Here is a 23481-nt window from a genome sequence, read left to right as displayed (position 1 = left end):
AAATCGTGGTTTTAGACACGACATTTTGTTCTGTGCTTTAGTAAGCTCTTACTTCAAAATAATTCAACAATAAATCAACCCAGGCTGCACCCAATTGCTCCTCAGCCCCCCAGTCTGAGGGGCTTATAGCTTCCTTAGGTAAAGTTCTTAAAGCAAACAGCCAGGAAAATTCTCGTCTCCGATTCCGGGGCGGATTTCCTCCACCCGGCTGCAGCTGTTCTATGAATTTACCCCCCACGCCCCCTCCAAACACTTACTTGTAGACACCACCGGCCTCTCTGTGTTAGCCGGGAGATTGCCGTTGTCACGGGAGACCGGCGAAGTATCTGGGCCCACGTCTATCAGCCCACTTGCACACACACTCACGCCACCAGTTAATGAAGTGCACGTTAACAAACACAGCAACTCATGAAGCATCGCTTCGGTTAATGAACAGCAAAAGGCTGCAAGAAAGACTCCCTGATCACTGCACAGCATGAGGACTGATCAGTTGCTACAAGGGTTTGTGCTGAACTCTGGACCTGGACAATATATTAAGATGTCTTTCTCTTTGGAGGAGACACTGCACTATTTTGAAAGTGAAATATGATGTAAACAAAACAGGAACTTTTAATTGCGGGGGAAGATTTCAGTGGTACTTGGCCTTGGGCATAGGCGGAGTTTGACTTTTGAGGCAGGGGGGCACAACATGTTGACCCCGAAATGCAGTGTCAGCAATAAAATCTCAAGAATTTTTATAATAAGTTGACAATGAGCGTTTTTTTAGGGCTGTCAAAATTATCGCTTTAACGGGCGGTAATTAATTTTTTAAATTAATCACGTTGAAATATTTGATGCAATTAACGCACATGCCCCGTTCAGATTAAAATGACAGCAGTGTAATGTCCGCTATTTACTTGTTACCTGTTTTTTTGTTGTTTGGCGCCCTCTGCTGGCGCTTGGGTCCAAATGATTTTATGGGTTTGGGGAGGGAGCATGGTGCATGACATCAACAATGGCGAGCTACTAGTTTATTTTTTTATTGAAAATTTTACAAATTTTAGTAAAACGAAAACATTAAGAGGGGTTTTAATATAAAATTTCTATAACCTGTACTAACATTTATCGTTTAAGAACTACAAGTTTTTCTACCCATGGATCGCTTTAAGAGAATGTTAATAATGTTAATGGCCTCTTGTTGATTTATTGTTATAATAAAATAATACAGTACTTATGTACCGTATGTTGAATGTATATATCCGTCTTGTGTCTTATCGTTTCATTCCAACAATAATTTACAGAAAAATATGGCATATTTTATAGATGGTTTGAATTGCGATTGTTTAATTGTTAATTGTTAATTAATTGAAAATTGTAATCGTTTGGCAGCCCTAGTTTTTTTTGTTTCCCATCATTCTTGAGCCGAATTCCAAATTAGGCTGATTGGGCTATACTTTTCACCAAGATCGTCATCCGTTGAATATGGTACGCCCGCCGGTGTCGTGCCAATATAGTTACCCAAGTCAAAAATTTTATCCCCTGGGCGGAGCCATATGGAGGTAGATTTGTGTCTTTATTATTCAAAGACACACACAAAAAATCGCTTCAATCAAAAAAAAAAAAAAAAAAAAAAGTGTTTGAATGCAAAAATAAATTTTAAACGCAATTTTTTTTGTTGTTAAAATGTATGTGAAATGTTTTTTGTTTGATTTTTTTTTTTTTTTTAATGTCAAGGTTTGTTTGTTTTTTGTTTTGAAGCAACTTTTTTGATTGAAGTAATGTTGATTTGTGTTTAGGCCAAATTTTGGCTGGGACATTTTTGTCTTTATTATTCAATCAAGCAATCCTTTTTGTGTTTGGGCTATATTATGAGTAGGACTTTTGTGTCTAAATCATTCAATCCCCCCAAAAAATCATTTGAAAAATAAAATTGCCCTCCCCTATCTTTTTTTTTTTTTTTTTTTTTGAAAATTATATGCAAAGCAAATGACCATCTTAGTTGTTAGTCACATGATCTGTTGGAAAAATAATTTTGACCCATTATAATTTTTTTTTTTTGGATCATTTCATTCATTTTTGTAGCAGTTTTATTGCTTTACAACTTTTATATACATAGGAAAGTCAATTAAATGCAATGATACTTTTCGGCCACCAGGGGGGTGGCTGGACCCCCCCTTAAAATCCGCTTATGGCCTTGGGCCGTACTGGATGTAAACTTCCTGCCAGTTATGAAACATATGTTCCCGCTCAGTGTTTCTGACATGTTTTAAATATACAACCGAAATTCAGAAAGACAAACAGAGACCTAGACGGGAAATGTGATATTTCCCAGTACGTTAAGTGTAAGAAATGAATGTGGCCAGGTTGCATTGCACGGGGCTCCACAAGCATTCTGGTGTCTGTTACCTGTGTGGAAACAACCTATCAGTCCCATCAGTGACAAGTCTCATTTAAACTGCTTTGTCTGGAGGCGAGTTTTAGTGGTTGCTCTTCTGTGTGAAAGGCACTGACACAGAGTAGTGGGGATTACAAAAGATAGGCAATTTGTTGGCTTTTAAGGTAGAAAAGAAAAACAAAAGATTTTCAAACATTATTTTACTGTGATACAGTGAAGAAAATAAGTGTTTAAACACCTTGCTATTTTGCAAATTCTCCCGCTTAGAAATCACGGAGGGGTCTGAAATTTTCATTGTAGGTGAATGTCCACTGTGAGAGGGATAATCTGAAAAAGAAAAATCCAGGAATCATAATATATGATTTTGTTAACAATTTATTTCTGTGATACAGCTGCAAATAAGTATTTGAACACCTGAGAAAACAAATGTCAATATTTGGTACAGTAACATTTGTTTGTAATTACAGAGTACAAACGTTTCCTGTAGTTTTTCACATTGTTTGCACTAGGGGTGTGACACAATATCGAAATGGTGATATATCGTGATACTTTGTATCCCAAAAGGTTATCGATATGCTCCTGTCAAGAACAGAGTCGTTTTAAAAAGGTGTCAGTGTCTAAGATAAAAAAATAAGGAACCAACAAGTTGCTACCAAAATCTTCCACCATAATAGTGTCTTAGGTAACTCTAAGGCTGCCATTAACCGTGCTCGACGCCCAATCCATTTAGACTAGGAATGTTCGTTCATTCGAAATAGGGCTGCAGCTATCAATTATTTTAGTAGTTGATTAATCGATGAACTATTTAGTTCGAATAACCGAGTAATCGGATAAGGAACATAAAAAATCAAAATACCTGAGCTGAGCCTCACACGGTATACAATAAAAAAAAAAAAAAAAAAAGTAAAGAAAAAGAGGAAATATGTACAACAAAAGAACAATTGGCTAACTTACATAGCAAAAGTACACTAGCTTAAATGCTACAAAATGTGAACGCTTTTTAACAATGCTCTTAACAAATGGGTCAGACACATATTTCCACAAAAAATGGCTAAATATACCTTTAAACTAAATTAGGAATGCATTCAAAAAAATCATTAGCCCAAACAAACGCTTATGTTGGTCTTAACAGGGAGCAAATGAATTCAGCCATGTGAAATGAGGTAGAAAATAAATGCAAACACTTTCAAAACAAACCATTACAACACCACTTTAATGAAACGAATACTTGAAGCAGCAAAATTAGTTTGTATCTTTTTTTTTTCTAATCGAATACTCGAGTTAATCGATTAACCGTTGCAGCACTAATATGATACCAGAGCATTCGCAGTCATTGTCTGATTTTCGGGGCATTTACAGGTCACTTGCTGTTCATTTACAGGTCATTTCCTGTTGAGTTTGAATAACTGCCTATTCATTTGGGTGATTCCCAGGTCACTTCCTGTTCTGTAACGCAAAATAAACAGGAAGTGAGCCATAAAATACCCCCAAATCAACAGGAAGTAACTGAAAATAAACAGGCAAATGACCTTAAATGGCGCAAAATTACCTCATCGCCTTACATTGGCTGCCACAGACGGCCATAGACGTTCAATCGGTTTGAAGTGGGAGGGATGGCAGCGAATGAACGAATGTTCATTCGCTGCCACCCTCCCAGTTCAAATGGATTGGACGTCTACGAGTGATAAACTCATTCCAATTCACAGCAGAAGCTTGTTTTTCTGTTTATTAGTTGTTTGTATTATATCCCAGAATGATTTCCTGACCAATGTATCGATAATCGTTGCATCGCCAAATCGTCAGATCATCGTTATCGTGAGCTTTGTATCGCAAATCATATCATATCATGAGGTAACAAGAGGTTCCCACTCCTAGTTTGCGCACACTGCAGGAGGGATCTTGGCCCACCCATCAGTCAGGTTTCTGGGCTGTCGCTGAGAAACACGGAGTTTGAGCTCCCGCCAAAGGTTTTCTATTGGGTTTATGTCTGGAGACTGGCTTAGCCATGCTAGAACCTTGTTATGCTTCATACGGAGCCACTCCTTGGTTTTCCTGGCTGTGTGTTTCGGGTCATTGTCATGTTGGAAGGCCCAGGCACGACCCATTTTCAATGCTCTGACTGAAGGAAGGAGGTTGTTCCCCAAAATCTCACAATACAGGGCACCAGTCATCCTCTCTTTAATACAGTGCACTTGTCCTATCCCATGCGCATAAAAACACTCACAAAGCATGATGCTACCACCCCCATGCTTCACAGTAGGGATGGTGTTCTTAAGATATTACTCACCATTATTTTTCCTCCAAACAAGGTTAGTGGAATTATGACCAAAAAGTTCTATTTTACTCTCATCTGACCACAAAACCTGCTCCCATGACTCGTCTGCTTCATCCAAATGGTCATAGGCAAAGAAAGGGGGGCCTTGACATGTGCTAGTTTAAGCAGGGGAACCTTCCGTGCCATGCATGATTTCAAACCATGACGTCTTAAGCCTGAGTTATGCTACTGCGTTGTGGTGACAGCGAAGCGAGTACGGCGTCAATGAACATTCGATAATTCTGCTGCGTTGCTCTGTAATTCACCGCCAAGCCACTAGAGGGATGTGGCGTTGTGTTTTTAGGGTTTTTGGGGGACTCTTGCTAAAATGCAAACGGAGATAAAACGCTTGAATGTGAATCTTCAGCTCATCAACATTGAACAACAAATGTTGAGGCGCAGGCGACGCAGAAGACTGTTCCGGAGGCGGTCTGTCCGACTGTTGATGCCGTCACATTACAAATTCTAGCCTCGGGTGGAAGCCAGCAAGCTGTGGCGGCTAGCTTCAAACTGACGTCGAGCACCGTGTGCAGCGTTTTGTCCGCGGTCTGCAAAGAATTTTGGACAGCCCTCCAGCCAGATTTTTTTGCCATGTCCTACGACCAGCCAGCGGGAAGCCATAGCAGATTTCTGGCGGCTATGGAACTTCCCAAACTCCGTTGTAAGCCGTTATGGTAAACACGTTATCATAAAAGCACCGAGGCACTCTCAATCAGTGATGACGTATAAGTGTGTGAACTGTCTAGTTAAAAATTAAACATCAAAACAACTCTTTTGATACCAAACCTGTGCTTTATTTTTCATATACTTGAAGTGTGACATAGACGTAAATAAGTCACAGACTCACAGCAAACATATGTACACAATAAATGATAAAGTGCACCAACCAAAAATACGACATAAAGCGATAAAAAGCTAGCAGTTTTTGGCCGACTGGGTCACCGCTTCGTGTGGCCATTCGATTCCGAACACACACATACTTGCCTGGGTGGTTCTTCCATTTTTTTATTCAATCGCTGGCTGACCTCCAGCCCCGCATTTTCAGCAATCTCCTCCCACGAATTGCTTGCCATTTGGCAATCTTCATAATGTCTTGATGAGACATTGTATTTGTATTGGACATTGACATTGTTGTCGTACTTGCTTTTCGTTTTGCTCTCGTTGGCTTGGTCCATTTTTGCGTGTAGCAAAATAATGTTTGACAATGGCGGTGATTTCGCGCTGAACCGGAACGACAGTCTGAGCGGACCAATCACGGTCCATTTCCAACACATCACACGCGTTGACAAGATGCGAAGTCAGAAAATTGTGAAGGAGCAAGAGAGGCTACGGCGGAGGGTCGTAAATCAGGTCTTCCTTGATAGCGCAGGTCTGCCGCGGAAGCATAACTCGGCCTGTAGTGTATTACCAACAGTAACCTTGGAAACGGTGGCCCCAGCTCCTTTCAGGTCATTGACCAACTCCTGTCGCATAATTTTGGGCTAATTCCTCACCTTAGGATCATTGAGACCCCACAAGGCGATATCTTACATGGGGCTCCACTCCGATTGAGATTGACAGTCATGTTTAGCTGCTTCCATTTTCTAATGATTGGGCCAACAGTGGACCTTTTTTCACCAAGCTGCTTGGCTATTGCTCCGTAGCCCTTTCCAGCCATGTGGAGGTAAACAATTTTGTCTCTGGTGTCTTTGGACAGCTCAATGGTCTTGACCACGTTACAAGTTTGAGTCTTACTCACTGTATGGGGTGGACAGGTGTCTTTATGCTGCTATCGACCTTAAACAAGTGCATCTGATTCAGGATAATATATGGAGTGGAGGTGGACATTTAATAGGTGGACTAACAGGTCTTTCAGGGTCAGAATTGTAGCTGATAGACAGGTGTTCAGATACTTATTTGCAGCTTTATCACACAAATAAATTGTTAAAAAATCTTGCGTTGTGATTTCTGGATTTTTCTTTTTAGATTTTCTCACTCACATTGATCATGCACCTACAGTACAATGCAAATTTCAAACTCCTCCATGATTTCTAAGTGGGAGAACTTACAACAGACATGTCCAAAATCCGGCCCGGGGGCCAAATGTGGCCCGTGGTCAAATTTCATCCGGCCCCCAGCCTCTGTCATAAAATCAATAACGTCTGGCCCGCACACACTTAATAAATTGGTCAGCAGTACAGCTACCAGCATATGTATGAGGTAGCTTACACACTAAATGCTGCTCCTCATTTACCCACTAAAAGGCAGCAGCACTCTAAGCAACATTACCCCGCGTGACCCTTCCAATTTTCTAAAATAGCGACAACAAAAAAAGACTGCGACGGCCGACTATTTCTTCACTAAAATAGGCAGCAACTGTGTCCGTCTCATTTGCAAAGAGACAGACGCTGTTTTTAAAGAGTTCAAAATGTGAGGCGATATTACAAACGAGACACGCTGACATATACGACCAGATTATAGGGAAGATACGCAGCGAGAAGTTGAAGCAACTTGAAGCTAGTTCAGTATGTTGAAATTCGCCCCCCGGCCAAGACGCACGGAAACAGCGACAGCCAAAACAAGTGCCGCTCGCCCGATGCTGCCCCCGCGCGCGCCAACCGGGAAGGCAGAACTTCGCGCGTCCACCTCTGATATTAACCCTTTGTACTGACTCCATGTTCCAAAAGTTTGAAAAAGACTTGCCGAAAGCAGGTTGACAATTTATTCGTCGACAATGGTCAAAAACAAGGCAAAAAACAGACGACGGAGGGACAATTCTGGATCCACAACAAGGCTACATGTTTCCGAGCAGCAAAATCTGTGTTCTCAGTGTCCAGTCTTTTTAAAGTCCTTGGTGGAGCGGGCCGTGTCGAAGGTGTGTCCGAAGGTGTGTCTGGGCGTTGCTTTTGGGTCTTCCCCTCTGTGGCCGGTTTTGGGCGGCTTAGGTTCGTGCGCGGATCGGACGCCCGCGATCAACTTTGTTGTCCGGGCTATCTCTACTTGTTTTAGGACAAAGCGCTTTGTCCTTGGAGTTTGCTGGGAGAGCTGATTGCAAGAGTTGGTGCATCAATCTTGTGATAAGACGGCATTGTGTATCTCTTCTCTTTCTTCTCATTAAACTATGGTGTGCTATTTATTTTATATTAGTAGTGCAGTCCTACCGTAAATATGAAAATGGTACTATTTCCTGATTAATTATATTAAGTGTAATATACGAGTCATGCAAACAGTTAGACGGTGCCTACGAGAAACTGTACCATTTTTCTCATCTCCCCCTCATTAGCCCGGATAAGGTGATTCACTTTACTGTGTCAAAGGGCATGTAGTGGAGTCTGCTTAAACAATAGACTAATGCAAACAATTATATGGTGTGTGCGATGACGGTTTCTTTTCCCTTCAAGTATTTTACAGGAGCCCGAGAGTCGAAAGAGAACGCCACAAAGGCTAGTTGCGAGATTGTTGAAATTCTTGATAAAAAAAATAATGAATGTGAAAAGATAATAAATGTGACACAATATTGTTCTACGTCAAGGGCGTCAGCCAAGGTCGGACCCCGACATTTTTACCACACCAAATCTGGCCCTCTTTGCAAAAAGATTGGACACCCCTGACTTACAAGGTAGAACGGTGTTCAAATCAAATCAAATCAAATCAAATTTATTTATATAGCCCTTTACAAAACCCGGAAGGTCCCCAAAGTGCTTTACAACAAAGACAAACATGGCACATAGTAAATAAAAGGCAGGAAAGTATTATACAATGACATTAGAAATAAAAAAAGAAAAAAGAAACGAAACAACGCATCACCATTAAAGTCAGACAGCAAATAAATCAATAAGACAGATAAAATCCGAAAACATTAAAAACCCTAAAGAAATAAAACCAGGCTAAACTAATCTTGGGGAAAGGCGAGTCTAAAAAGGTGTGTCTTTAAACAAGATTTAAAAAGGCCCAAATTTGTAGTGGTGCAGATTTCAGGGGGAAGACTATTCCATAACCTGGGTGCAGCAACCGCAAAAGATCGGTCTCCCCACTGTTTGAGTTTGGACCTCGGGACTTGCAAATGAAGTTGGCCGGTAGAGCGAAGAGTGCTGCCAGAGTTATGAATGGTTAAAATTTCTGATAAGTAAGAAGGAGCCTGGCCATTAATAGAATTACAAACAAACAGAAGTTTCAAATCAATTCTAAAATGGACTGGAAGCCAGTGGAGCGATGATAGCACGGGGGTAATGTGTTCACGTCTAGGCGTATCTGTTAAAAATCGAGCAGCAGCATTTTGAACAAGTTGGAGACGAGAAATTGAGGACTTGGGGAGACCAACATAAAGTGCGTTGCAGTAATCCAGCCTTGAGCTTATAAAAGCGTGAATTGCTTTTTCCAGGTCGTGGTGAATAAGAAAAGGCTTCACTTTGGCCAAGAGACGGAGCTGGAAAAAACTTGCTCTTACAACAGAACTAATCTGTTTTTCAAAGTTGAGCCTGCAATCGAATATCACTCCGAGATTTTTAACGTTTTAAAAAAGGGAGCCAGAGTGCCAGGGTTGGGCTCAAGGGCATTTAACATAGAAGGTGTGCCAAAAGTAATATATATTTAGTTTTGCTTTCGTTAAGATGCAAAAAGTTTTGCGCTAGCCACTGCTTCACATCGGATATGCACTCCATTAATTTAGTGAGAGCAGTTTGTTCGTTGGGTCTCAGGGGGAGATACAGCTGCAGGTCATCAGCATAAAAATGAAAAGAGATATTATGTTTTTTTTAATAACTGATCCTAAAGGTAGTAGATAAAGTGCAAAGAGAACAGGCCCTAAAATGGAGCCTTGTGGCACCCCACAAGACAGAGAAGTTTGTGAGGAGGATAATTCCCCAATCATTACCGAGAAGGTCCTATGTTCCAGGTACGATTTAAACCACTGTAGAGCTTTACCACGGTTACCAATAAAGTGTTCTAAACGAGATACAAGGACAAATACTTATTTTCTTCACTGTATTTTCTTTCTAAACACTGGAGTCGCTCTTATTTTGTATGCGTCAGCACTTTGTGTATCCACAGGCTTAGTTGCGTGGCAGACTTTGGCACAAGCATAGGGATTCATTCCTGCGTACAACCAGCAGGTGGAGGCTCGCCAAGCTGGATGTTTATAGGCAAAGGCTGCATAATTTACTTGCAGATCCTTTGTGATGCTGTAAGAAAGGTGGGGGGTAAAAAGGAGGTCATTTTTTTCTTTTATTTTCATGAGGAATGTTGAAAGGAGGAAGGTTTTGGGACTCAAGTTGTAATTTCTGGTTAAGGCTGGATACACTTTACTCTTTAGCGCAATGGCTCTTAAATTGGGGTCAAACTAATTTTCAATTTAAAACAGTGATACCCTCCATAGAAATGTATAACCAACATGCTCAGCACTAACTTAGCTTTGGTTCGATTCGACTTTTCAATTGAGACCTGTCACATACTTATTGATTGCTACTATTTCCGCCAACAGACATCAGCATCTGTCAAGTTCTTTACTTGTTTCTGCTGGAGTAAAGTGTTGCCGGAACAGGCGCGCCCCCTTGCGTTTCGACAGCAGCCGAGTCGCCCGTGCACTCAGCCCAACGCTTTCAATTACATGGCCCACAAACTCCCCCATTGATTACGCTCCCCTACTCGGACCACCGTGAAGGTGCGCCAATGTCGCGCCTTTCCTCGTGACTTCGGATCGATCCCGACTGCTACAGGCCAATGAGCTCATGATCATTGGCGGGCGCCTTAAGGAGAAAGATGTGCTCCTAATATTGCAAGAGGCACCTCGAGACTAGACATGGCGAAAACAACAGCAGCTGAGCCCTCCTACGATGCCCCTAATTGGGAACAAGTGCTGTCTGGGCTTCTTGTTGATTTGATTAGACTTCATTACAACTCCACAGGTTGCCAAATGCACAGAAATGTTCGGAAGGGGCTCTGAAGTGTAATTTCTGGGTCAAGACCAAAGCAGAAAATATTATAAGGTCTGCTTGGATAGCACAGTTGCTACTGGAGGTTCAATTCAGTTCAGTCTGCCACCTTAAAGATCAAATTTTTCCACTGTAGGGTGGTGACAGATGCGGATTTACACAAGGGTCTTACTGAGTTACCCCTGATATATTTTCAAACTCTTCTTACAATGTTAACCCTTAAAAATACTAGTCCTTCTAAAAAAATTAGCATATTGTGATAAAGTTCATTATTTTCTGTAATGTACTGATAAACATTAGACTTTCATATATTTTAGATTCATTACACAGAACTGAAGTAGTTCAAGCCTTTTATTGTTTTAATATTGATGATTTTGGCAAAAAAGTCAAGAAAAATCCCTATCTAAAAAAATTTGCATATTTCATCCGACCAATACAAAAAAGTGTTTTTAATACAAAAAAAGTCAACCTTAAATTAATTATATCAGCTATGCACTCAATACTAGGTCGGGAATCCTTTTGCAGAAATGACTGCTTCAATGCGGCGTGGCATGGAGGCAATCAGCCTGTGGCACTGCTGAGGTGTTATGGATGCCCAGGATGCTTCGATAGCGGCCTCAATTTCATCCACAGTGTTTTGTCTGGTGTCTCTCAACTTCCTCTTCACAATATCCCAAAGATTCTTTATGAGGTTCTGGTCAGGAGAGTTGGCAGGTCAATTGAGCACAGTAATGCCATGGTGTTACAAGAACTTTCCGGGTTCGCGGGGAGTCAGTAACAGGCACACTTTTGCAAAACAGACAATGTTTATTTATGACAATTGCAGAATTAATAATGTTTATTGATTACAATCCCACATAAAAGCAAGCAATACAGACATTAAATCAAGCATAACACGTGATAACAATAACGCTAGATCCAGATTGTCACTTCTAAATCCCCGCGCTACCTTCTAAGCACAAATATTCCTCTAAGAATAAAAAGAACTCTTACCGTCACAAAAGGGCGGAGAGCCAACGCCCCGATCAGAGTCAGAAGAGGAATAAAGCCAAACGATTCGTACGTCATCCGTTGGCGGACTCTGACGGGGTGGAGAATGCTCCTGGCTTTATAACAGTACATCTTGTGAGCACGAAGGTAGGCGGCCTCTAAGCTCAGAAGATGAACCATTTTGCCCATATTCCCTCTCCGCTATGGTATGAGATTCCCTCCCAGTTGAGGTTTGTTGTGCTACAGGGGCGCCAGTATGTCGTGAGTGCAAAACACGTTATCTCGTGAGATTCCCTCCCAACTGTGGAACCCAGATGCCAGGATGGTGTGAAGAACAATAACAGGTGTCGAAGTGGCGGACTAAACAAGTTTATTGTAAGTAATATTATGGCTATTCACTCCAGGTCATATAATCACATATTTTACCCATCAAATGGTCAATAAACCATTTACCAGTGGTTTTGGCACTGTGAGCAGGTGCCAAGTCTTGCTGAAAAATGAAATCTTCATCTCCCTAAAGCTTTTCAGTAAATGGAAGTATGAAGTGCTCCCTAATCTCCTGATAGTTAGCTGCATTGACCCTGCCCTTGATAAAACACAGTAGAACAACACCAGCAGCTGACATGGCACCCCAGACCATCACTGACTGTGGGTACTTGACACAGGACTTCAGGCATTTAGCATTTCCTTCTTCCCAGTCTTCCTCCAAACTCTGGCACCTTGATTTCCGAATGACATGCAAAATTTGCTTTCATCTGAAAAAAGTACTTTGGACCACTGAGCAACAGTCCAGTGCTGCTTCTCTGTAGCCTAGGTCAGGCGCTTCTGCCGCTGTTTCAGGTTCAAAAGTGGCTTGGCCTTGGGAATGCGGCACCTGTAGCCCATTTCCAGCACACGCCTGTGCACGGTGGCTCTGGATGTTTCTATTCCAGACTAGTCCACTGTTTCTGCAGGTCCCCCAAGGTCTGGAATCGGCCCTTCTCCACAATCTTTCTCAGGGTGCAGTCACCTCTTCTGGTTGTGCAGCATTTCCTGCAACACTTTTTCCTTCCCACAGACTTCCCACTGAGGTGCCTTGATACAGCACTCTGGGAACAGCCTATTCGCTCAGAAATTTCTTTCTGTGTCTTAGCCTCTTGATGAGGGTGTCAATGATGGCCTTCTGGACAGCAGTCAGATCACCAGTTTTGCCCATGATTGCGGTTTTGGGTAATGAACTAGGCTGGGAGTTTTTAAAAACCTCAGGAATCTTTCGCAGGGGTTTTGAGTTACCGTAATTTCTGGACTATAAGGCGCACCTGAATATAAGCCGCCAGCCACCAAATTTGACATGAAAACGGCATTTGTTCATAGATAAGCCACACTGGACCATAAGCCGCAGTTGTCCTCATTGTATTATGGGATATTTACACCAAAGGATATTAACTGGTAACACTTCATTTGACAATGGCACCATAAGACCGTCATGAGACCAAATGAACCACCATTAAGCCTTGAACCAATTGGCTGCAAAGCCTAATTGTCACTAAAAGCTTCATTTGGCCATCACTCCTTCCTTGGGATAGACAGTCAACCTCTGCTGCCACCTGCTCTCAACACTGCTGTCATCCAACATTCCTCCTAGCATGCATGGCGGCGCTACAGATGTAAATAACAGTCATAGTCTGTGCTAATTATTTCTTCAGTTACTGTTCCAGTTGTTTCATTAATTGCTAGTTATGGTATTTGGTAACATTTTCTTGGATAGTGGTGCCATAATACTGTCATAAGACAGTCATAATTATTACATGACACTGTCATAAGCATTAATGAATGCTTAGAATAGATGTCGGTTAGTGTCATCCAGCAAATTATCTCACTTTTGAATGGACGTAAAAGATCTGAGCTGGACATAAATGGATTTAGTGACATAATATGCCACATGACACATATTGACATCTGTTATAAGCATTCAGTAATGCCCATTATAGTGTCATGTCATAATTATGATGTTCTTATGACAGTCTTATGATGCCACTGTTAAATAAAGTGTTACCTATTAACCCAAATAAATCAACAAATAAGCCACGCTGGACTATAAGCTGCAGGATTCAAAATGAGGGAAAAAAGTAGCGGCTTATAGTCCGAAAATTAGGGTAATTTGTTGATTCAGATGATTAGGTTAGTAGCTTCTTTAGAGTGCCTTTTAATGATATGCTAATTTTTTGAAATAGGGATTTTTGGTTTTTCTTGACTTTCTTTGCTAAAATCATCAATATTAACACAATAAAGGGCTTGACCTACTTCAGTTGTGTGTAATGAATCTAAAATATATGAAAGTCTAATGCAGGGGTCCCCAAACTTTTTCCTGTGAGGGTCATATTACCTTTCCCTTCTCTGATGAGGGGCTGGGGTCATTTTGTAACAAAAAAGGTGTGACGATTGCAGGAGTGCCTAAATGTAAAAATGTATTGTTTTTCAGAAAGCCACAATCAAATAACCCTTTCTGGATTCTTCACAAAAGTAAATAACAATAGTAAAGTAACAAAACAAAAGTAAATAAAATAAAAATAACAATATAATATAATATAATATTAATATAATATAATTAGGGCTGTAAAAATGATCGCGTTAACAGGCGGTAATTAATTTTTTAAATTAATCACGTTAATTTAACGTTAATATTTGACGCAATTAATGCACATGCCCCGCTCAAACAGATTAAAATGACAGCAGAGTGTAATGTCCGCTTGTTACTTGTTTTTTGGTGTTTGGTGCCCTCTGCTGGCACTTGGGGTCCAACTGATTTTATGGCTTTCAACAATGGTGAGCTATTAGTTTATTTTTTGATTGAAAATTTTTACAAATTTTAATAAAACGAAACCATTAAGAGGGGTTTTTAATATAAAAATTCTATAACTTGTACTAACATTTATCTTTTAAGAACTACAAGTCTTTCTCTCCATGGATCGCTTTAAGAGAATGTTAATAATGTTAATGCCATCTTGTTGATTTATTGTTATAATAAACTAATATAGTACTTTTGTACCATATTTTCAATGTATATATCCGTCTTGTGTCTTATCTTTCCATTCCAACAATAATTTACAGAAAAATGGCATATTTTATATATGGTTTGAATTGCGATTAATTACGATTAATTAATTTTTAAGCTGTAAATAACTCGATTAAAAATTTTAATCGAGTTGACAGCCCTAAATAAATATAATATAATATAATATAATAACACTATTAATTAAATAGATAATAACCAAATAACCTTCTCTGGGTTTTTCACAGAAAAAAGACAGGAAATAAATAACAATATTAAAAAAAAAAAAAAAAAAAAATTGTCTTGTTCAGGGGGCCGGACCAAATGTGGCCGCGGGTCTAATGTTTATCAGTGCATTACAGAAAATAATGAACTTTATCACAATATGCTAACTTTTTGAGAAGGACCAGTGAATGAGCTAAAAATCCACAAGGACTGTTTTTCTGTCTGTTCTATGTGAACTGTACCTTAATACAGACTTTTGGCCCAAGATGAAGACTTGAAGAAGTCATACAGTACATGGTCCATGTCTAGTTCAGTCAATAGAACTAGTGACGTCTATAAGCGGTCTCGCTTCTTTGGTGTGTGTCAGTTTCTTGAGGTTTGCAGCAGACACTGAATTTAACCTGTTCTAATTCTGCGTCGTCCGGATACTTTGCACTTTGTCGTCTCAAAACTTGTTCATGTCTGACTAGTTGAACTGTCTCCGATTAAATTCACGGTCTAGATGATTTGTGTACTGATTTGTATACTGACTTGAACTGTTGCAATGTAATGATATGGCTGTGCTTTTAACAAAATTGCCCTGTCTTTGGTCATTGCCTTCCAGCTGTACCCCTATCAGACTTTGCTTACAAATGGACCAACATCTTGCACGCTCGGTTTTATATGCTAGTTGTTTTTTCTAGACCCAAAGTCCAAAGAGAAAACATGACACCTGTTGGCCTTTTTGTCTGCAGACGGACAGTGCTGACTCCGCTTGTGTTGACACTCACTCCATGCTTGCAGCAGATCTCCTAGCCCGAGGGCGAAAAGAGGCTGGTCGCACTTTGTCCTGGAATGCAGTTGACTTTCTAAATCCCCCAGCAGTCTATCCTGGGGCGGTGGGGCAGGGCCTATCTCGAGCCCCCCTCTCTTTCTTTTTCCACGTGAGCTGCTCCTGGAATCTGTAAGCGAGCGAGCAAGCAGGCAGCCAGCGGGTCAGCCGTAGATTCGTCCTGTCGAGCTATATAGGCTTTGTTTTTTTGCGAATGCTGAAGGTGCAATGGAGGAAGAAATGGCAGATGACGATTGTTCCCGTGCGGAAGGTAATGAGTTTTTTTATCCTCACATACCACTCCGCCATTTAGCCCAGTTCATTCCGAGTTTGTTTTGTCTGCTGAGTATAATTTTGTGAGTGGTGAGGGGGAACTGTTTGAGAGTTAAAAATAGGTCTGGAGTATATGAGACATGAAGTGGCCCTAAATTAGAGCTGGGTGTTGCAAGATGGTTGGGACCACAGTGCCGGTGAAAGACGCTGCATCATTATGCACCGCCGTCATTTTTTTTGTGTGTGTTTACTGATCAAAGCTGGGTTTCCTCAAAAGATCTGCAGTTAGAACTCAAAACACAGGGAAGGAGCATCATCAAATTTGCATAAGGTTTCCTCCAATTTGTGTTCTTTTCCCAGTTGATAAGCCGCCTGACTGTGGAAGATATTATCTGGTGTAAAAGCCTTATTTAAAGAATACACTACTTGAACCATGCTCCTTCAACCACAGAAGAATTGAACCTTTACTGATCGGCCCATTGGCTTTATCCTGTCATCTAGAGTTTATTTTCCTTTTTCTATCAGTTGACATTTTGTGTGTCCTGTTTGAAAGGATCAATCCTCATCTGGTATTTTTGAAGAAATGGGCCATGATGAAGTGTTTCTTGTGCTGTCAACCAGAGACTCTGTTTATGTGTGCAAACGCTCGAACGACTGCGAGACAACTAGGTGTACAAAGGCAGAAAACTCAAGCCGGCTCGCTTTGGGGACAATGTGGCGTGATATGTCTATATATATAAGAAAGCAACAGTGGTGCCCGTGGTCATGGGAGCACTGGGGGCCATGTCCCTCACATTGGAGAAGTGGCTACAGCAGGACCCTCAAGCTCCCAGGCCTCTGGTAGCTTGAATTGAACTGCCACCCACCTTACCAGGGGGAGATGGAGTGTGGGTGAGGGAAGATTATATATATAATGTATACAGTGGGGAGAACAATTATTTGATACACTCACAATAGGAAAACCCATTGGCAGTGTATCAAATACTTGTTCTCCCCACTGTATATTAGGGCTGTCAAACAATTAAAATTTTTAATCGAGTTAATCACGGCTTAAAAATTAATTAATTGTAATTAATCGCAATTCAAACCATCTCTAAAATATGCCATATATTTCTGTAAATTATGGTTGGAATGGAAAGATAAAACAAGACTGATACTATATACATTCAACATACTGTACATAAGTGCTGTATTTATTTATTATAACAATAAACCCACAAGATGGCATTAACATTATTAAAATTCTTTCTGTGAAAGGGATCCATGGATAGAAAGACTTGTAATTCTTAAAAGATAAATGTGAGTTTGTATATTGTGACTAAATATTGCCATCTCGTGTATATGTTAAGCTAAACGAAATGTTTGAATAGAGTTTGACCAAAGTCTTGAGTATTATTTTGCATAGCTATTTTGATTTCTTTGCATTGAGCGCTTTTCTTTTTGTGACCATTGTTTTTTGAGAGATATGAATATTATTTATGTTGTGCTTTCAGTAAATGATACTGCAGCGACTTAACTGTTCTGCCCAAATGGGTGATGGGAAGTTCGGCAACCATGACTGTCAGTGGTGGCTGCAAATGGAATATCTTCTCTGCGTTGTGTTCAATACAGGGTGTTAAGAAAAAGATCATCTCCTGTCATTCTTCCCCACATCGCTTGCCACAATAGATATAATTGTTGTGGAAGAGATGCCAGAGCTTTTGCCAATAAATAGCGTGGCCCCAATGAATGCCTTTGACCACTCCACTCGCTTGTGTCTGCCTCTTAGCTCTCAATATACATAAACCGGCGCCATTGTAGGCTGTTTGCGGCAATGCGTGAGTGGGTCGTTCCGCACATTCGTTAATATAAATATTTTAACGTGATTAATTCAAAAAATTAATTACCACCCATTAACGCGATAAATTAGACGGGTATATATAATATATAAAATATACATATCACAATTTTTGTACTATAGGCACACCTGACAATAAGCCGTCACCCACCAATGTGACATGAAAACGGCATTTCTTCATAGATAAGCCACACTAGACTATAAGACTATAAGATATTTACAACAAAGATATTAACCGGTAACACTTTATTTGACAGCAGCATCAGACGACTGTCATAAGACCAAATTAATTACCATGAAGCTTTGAACCAATTGGCTGCAAAGCTTCATTGCTTCATGAAGTTTCATTTGGCCATCACTGCTCCCTTGGGGGAGGTAGTCAACCTCTGCTGCCACCTGCTGTCAACACTGTTCCAGTTGTTTCATTTTTTGCTAGTTATGATATTTGAATTAATAGGTAACATATGCCTCCTAGCATGCATTTCACTGCTACAAATCTAAATAACAATCACTATTTATGTTCTGTGCTAATTATTCATTCAGTTTCTGTTCCAGTTGTTTCATTAATTGCTAGCTATAATATTTGGGTTAATTGGTAATACATGCCTCCTAGCATGCATTGCAGCGCTACACATGTAAATAACGATCAAAATTCATGTTCTGTGCTAATTATTTATTCAGTTACCGTTCCAGTTGTCATTGATTGCTGATCATGGAATTTGGTTACACTTTATTTAGCAGTGGTGCCATAAGACTGTCATTAGACAATCATAATTATGACAAGACACTGCCATGAGCATTAATGAATGTTTATAACAGGCATCATTTAGTGTTATCTAACAAATTATCTCACTTTTGAATGGATGTAAAAGATCTGAGCTGGACATGAATGCAGTTAGTGAGATAATTTGCCGGATGACACCTAATGGTATCTGTCATAAGCATTGTGTAATGCCCATGAAAGGGTCATGTCATAATTATGACGGTTTTATGACCGTTTTATGACGCCGCTGTCAAAAAAAGTGTTAACAAATACCATAAATACCAATTAATGAAGCAACTGGAAGAGTAACTGAATAAATAAATAGCACAGATCTTGAATTTTGATTGTTATTTACATGTGTAGCGCCGCAATGCATGCTTGGAGGCATGTGTTACCTATTAACCCTGATAAATCAACAAATAAGCCGTACTGGACTATAAGCCGCAGGATTCAAAATGAAGAAAAAAAGTAGCTGCTTATAGTCTGAAAATGACTGTTTATAGAACCCCCTCAGCAGAAAAATATCTGTTCCCCTGTTAACATAGGCTGTCGCAGTTGTTCCTAATTTCCGAATATCTACTGAGGGAAACATTGCTTTAAGGAAGAGTTTAACAGTCATAACACACTCAAGAAATCTATTGTCATGACAGGATTTCCTAAATGGTTTGATAGAACCGTGATGTATCTGTGTCTGGATTTTCCAGATAAAGTGGTGGGTCACAGAGTACGTTTATAGCTTGCAATAACATACCCTCTTCTTGACCTGTACATGGACCAACATGCTTCTATACAATCTGTGTTGATGACAAAACATCAGCACCTCATATGTGTCTTGACCTCATGTGTTTTTGTGCCCCACTCTTTTCAGAGCAAACCAAGAGCAACTTAAGGGTCACGTCCCCCGAGGACACCGAGCACGCCAGCAGGAGACAGGCCTCGCCAAATGGGACGCCCGCTTCCAGGGCAGACGCCAAAGGCAGTGGTCGCGCAGTCCCGCGGAGACACACGCTAGGAGGGGCCCGCGGTAGCCGAGAGATCCTAGCCATGCAGCCGCCTGATATGGACAAGAAGAGGGAGGCTTTCCTGGAGCACCTCAAGCACAAGTACCCTCATCACGCCTCAGCCATAATGGGCCACCAAGAGAGATTACGGGAACAGGTAGGATGGCACTTAATTTCTGATATATTGTAACTGCAACAGGTGAGCAGGCTATACTTATAGGAAATTTGAACCTACTTAACCTAGGTGGGGGGTGAGGAGGATTTAGTACATGTTTTGACCTACGGAGGGTGCCATGTTTTTAGCTGCAATGGATGCTCGGGGTGATGACGTAGATTGTCACTGTCACTAGATGAATACTACCGGGTGACTGCAATTCCTTCTACGTGGCGAGACGCCATGCGCTCGTCTGCATAACAGGGCGAGTACTTACTATGTGTTTTTATTGAGTCTTTTATTACCTTTTCATTGCTTCAAAATAATGTTTGCATGTGTTTCCCTCTCATACTTTTTAGCATTGTGTTTTGTTGTGGTAGCTTTAAAGCAGATTGTTGATCTATTGACCAAATTAGTCACGTATATTACGACATTTAACTCATTCACTCCCAGCCATTTTCACCGGTGCAACCCCCTTCGCTCCCAACTGTTTTACTGGATTTTGACTGATTTTGCAATGCCCACTGAAAGTTCTTTTCTTTTGTTATATAAACATGGAACCCACCAAAAGAAAGATTAGACTCTCTTTTTTTCAGCAGGAAAAAAAAGTTAGTTCATATCTTTATCCATTCTTTAGAAATCAGCATAGAAAATTTCTTTGCTTTGAGCAATTTTCCAATTTCTGATGAAAAAAACAGAAATTGAGCTTTTTATAAACGTATACATTTCAAACATAACTTAGACTTTATCACAGCTATTTTGGCTTTAGTTACATCCCAAACATCCAAATAATGTTTTCCGTTTACAAAATAACATAAACAACAAGACAAATAGAGCTTTTCATTAGGGGTGCACGATATCCATTTTTTGAAACCGATACCGATATCGATAACTTCCTGCTCCTCAAGGCCAATACGATAACTGAAAATATACCATTTTTTAATGTATATCAATCAGTCAATATCATTGACGACGTGTCCCCTGAACAATGAGCACTGATCTAAAACAAACATAAACCCAACAGGTGTGTTTTATCTGCTGTGTCAGCAGAAAAAACATTTGGTGCAACAGGAGAGGAGACTTTTGTCGTCTTGGTCCATGAAACAACTTTCTTAACCTGGCAATTACAGAACAGCAAGCCTATCAATAACTAGAAGGCCTCTCAATAGCTGGTAAACATAACACTGTAAAATACAAACATTTGCTAATTTCCATAGTAAGGTTTATAACTCAGTGAAAGAAAAATATAGCCTCTAGAACAGTAACAAACCTTTGCATACTGGCAAAACAGAGTGGAAACAAACGCGCACTTCCCAACCAGGCACCAAAAATATTATTAATGGGCCTGATAACATATATTGTTATTGGATTTATTGGGATTAAGTCATAATTCCTATTATCGGACCAATAATTATCGTGCACCTCTACTTTTGATAGCAAAGTAACAATTTACACATAACTAACTGAGAGATGACGCTGTTGTGGCTGCGACAGCCGGGGTAAACTTTTCCCTCATCGCCGCCTGTCTCATAAAGATGGAGTCTTTTGAGTGTTTCTTTTGTGGTGACCACTGCATCGTGGTGGAGTTCGCCTGGGGAACTTGTGTTCCTGGTGGGGGGCGGGGGGGGGGGGGGGGGGGGGGCTGGTTTGGCTGTGCGCGTTTCCGGCTGAGTCGCGGGACACTGGAGGGTGGGGGGACGCGAGCGGCCGAGCACGGCGTCGCGGGCTCTGCTCGGCGAGCAGCACAGACTCAACGGCATCGTCCGCTGCACTGGTGGTCCCGGTCGTTCTGCTCAGTCGTCTAGCGCCTGGCATACTGGGCATCCTCCCGGTTGTTCTGCTCGGTAGTCCGCCGCCTGGCATCCTGGACGTCCATTTGGTCGTCTTCCGTCGGCGCCCCAGTTGCGGGTCTTACAAAATGCGCTACTGCCCTCCAGTGGCCAGTTTTATTGCTTTAAAATGGATTTACAGCATTGTGCTTTGGAGCTAAGTTGAATCCGAAGCTAGAGATGTCTCTTGTGAAAAAAATGTAAAAGACGTATAAATACGTCTTTGGGACACTAAAACAATTAAAAATATTTATACTTTTTTGGGAGCAAATGAGTTAACCGTTGTAGCACATTTTGGCAGAACATTGTTGGTTTTTTTCCTACACTTGTCTCGCCTCATCTCGTCTTTCCTGTTCAATTAGCTTTTGCTGCTCGTTTTGTGAAATATCAGCATTGCTGTCATGCTTATTAATGTTCCTCTCGGGTTCAAATTGAAAGGGTGGAATAGATGACATGTTTATGTCGCTAGAGTCATACTCTGGAAGCCCGGCAGCGTAACCATGTGACGTCACCGCCCTGCGACGTCAACAGCTATGGCGACCTACTAGTTAAACTAATTTTACAAATGGTATAAAAACGAAAACATCAAGAGGGGTTTCAATATCAAACGATTTTAACCCATAGTAACGTTTATCTTTTAAGTCTTTTAAATCTTTCTATTTGGGGATCCCTTTAATTTGAAATTTTGAAATCACAAATGTTGGTGTTAAACAAAACTGTACCTACATAAGGATGTATGTAAAGTTTACATTGACTGGTCTTGATATGATTGTTGGAATTTGTGGAAAGTTGGATTGAATTTTGCAACATTTTGTATTCCTGGAATGACTGTTATTTTGGTGACTTCGGTGCAGACAGCTTAGATTCAGTTTCCAATCAGCGATAGTGTGAAAAGCAGTCAGTCTCTCAATGTACTTCCCACCACTGCGCTGCAGGGACCAAAGTAAAAGCACTGTATTCATTTTCCAAGTGGCTGCTCTGACCGATTCTAATCTCGCTTTGAGTGACTTGACAGGAGGAGGGATGGTGGGATGGGCTTCACCTGGGCACATTGTCTGTTTGTTCACAGCAGAATGAAAGGTAGCAGCAAAGGGACTGTGTATAGCCAAAACAATCGAGGTAATGGTGACTCTGGCATCAGGCCATGGGGGATGCTCAGGGCTATGTCGCCCTTGGTGTGGGGGGACGGCGGGTGACTTCACTTTGTACTTCAAAGTTAAATACAAGTGAATAGTGCTTAACAAATGTATTGAATTCAATCACACTTACTGATGCAGGTCAGTCAGTTTTCAAAGTCAATAAATATTCACTTTGGCTAGGTTCATACTTAATCTTAATGCACAAATCCGATTTTTTTGTGTTTTTCCGTCTTGAGTCAGGCATTAACTTGACGGTCTGCACGAGACAGGTCACATAAAAGTGGACCATTTCAAATCCGATCCAGGTCACCTTCGTATGTGGTTAAAATCCAATCTGGGCCACATTTTTCCAGAATGTGCTGCGGTCTGAACTGTTAAGTCCCCCAAATCATAATTCATGCAGCAATTACGTCGGCAAAGAGCGAGAGAGACAGGGCGCACGTTAGCAATAGAGCTGTGCATTAGCGTTAGTGCCGAGCTTTAACGCGGCTTTTCGGGAAGAGGCAAACTTGTCAACAGCATACGCGGCGATTCAACACCCTCCCGGTGGCCGAAAATATCATTTAATATAATTGACTGTATCTGTTGAGATGTAACTTGCTCGCCACCTGACTAACTACGGTGGCATAAAATATCGTCGGGAGGTGCGACAGTAAAGGTGAAGTTGACAGTTTTGACCATTATGGAGTAATTTTGCCATGTCGTACTGAATAAATGCATTTTTATTATTTCATACTCCATTTAGCACAAGTGTTTTTTGTCATGACAATACCATTTATTTAGCAAGTTGGGAAAATACTTTGATAAAAAGAATACCCTGTTAATATATTG

The 23481-nt window shown here is 40.8% G+C and overlaps 1 protein-coding gene across 10 annotated transcripts in view; it reads left to right on the top strand.

Moving 5' to 3' along the window:
• The window catches only part of si:ch211-285f17.1 (sickle tail protein), a 171316-nt gene that overhangs the window by 56111 nt on the left and 91724 nt on the right, over positions 1-23481 (top strand). For 8 of the 10 annotated variants that reach the window (XM_057824066.1, XM_057824065.1, XM_057824064.1 and 5 more), the window contains exon 2: positions 19396-19685. In XM_057824066.1, coding sequence (XP_057680049.1) covers positions 19396-19685 — 290 coding nt within the window. Of the gene's footprint in view, positions 1-15786; positions 15926-19395; positions 19686-23481 lie in introns of those variants that run through there. The other 2 variants (XM_057824067.1, XM_057824073.1) reach the window with 2 other exon arrangements.

Source organism: Corythoichthys intestinalis, chromosome 20 (assembly GCF_030265065.1).
Source record: "Corythoichthys intestinalis isolate RoL2023-P3 chromosome 20, ASM3026506v1, whole genome shotgun sequence".
Taxonomy (NCBI): domain Eukaryota; kingdom Metazoa; phylum Chordata; class Actinopteri; order Syngnathiformes; family Syngnathidae; genus Corythoichthys; species Corythoichthys intestinalis.
The sequence above is the reverse complement of the archived record's forward strand: the minus strand, read 5'-3'. Positions and strand labels throughout refer to the sequence as shown.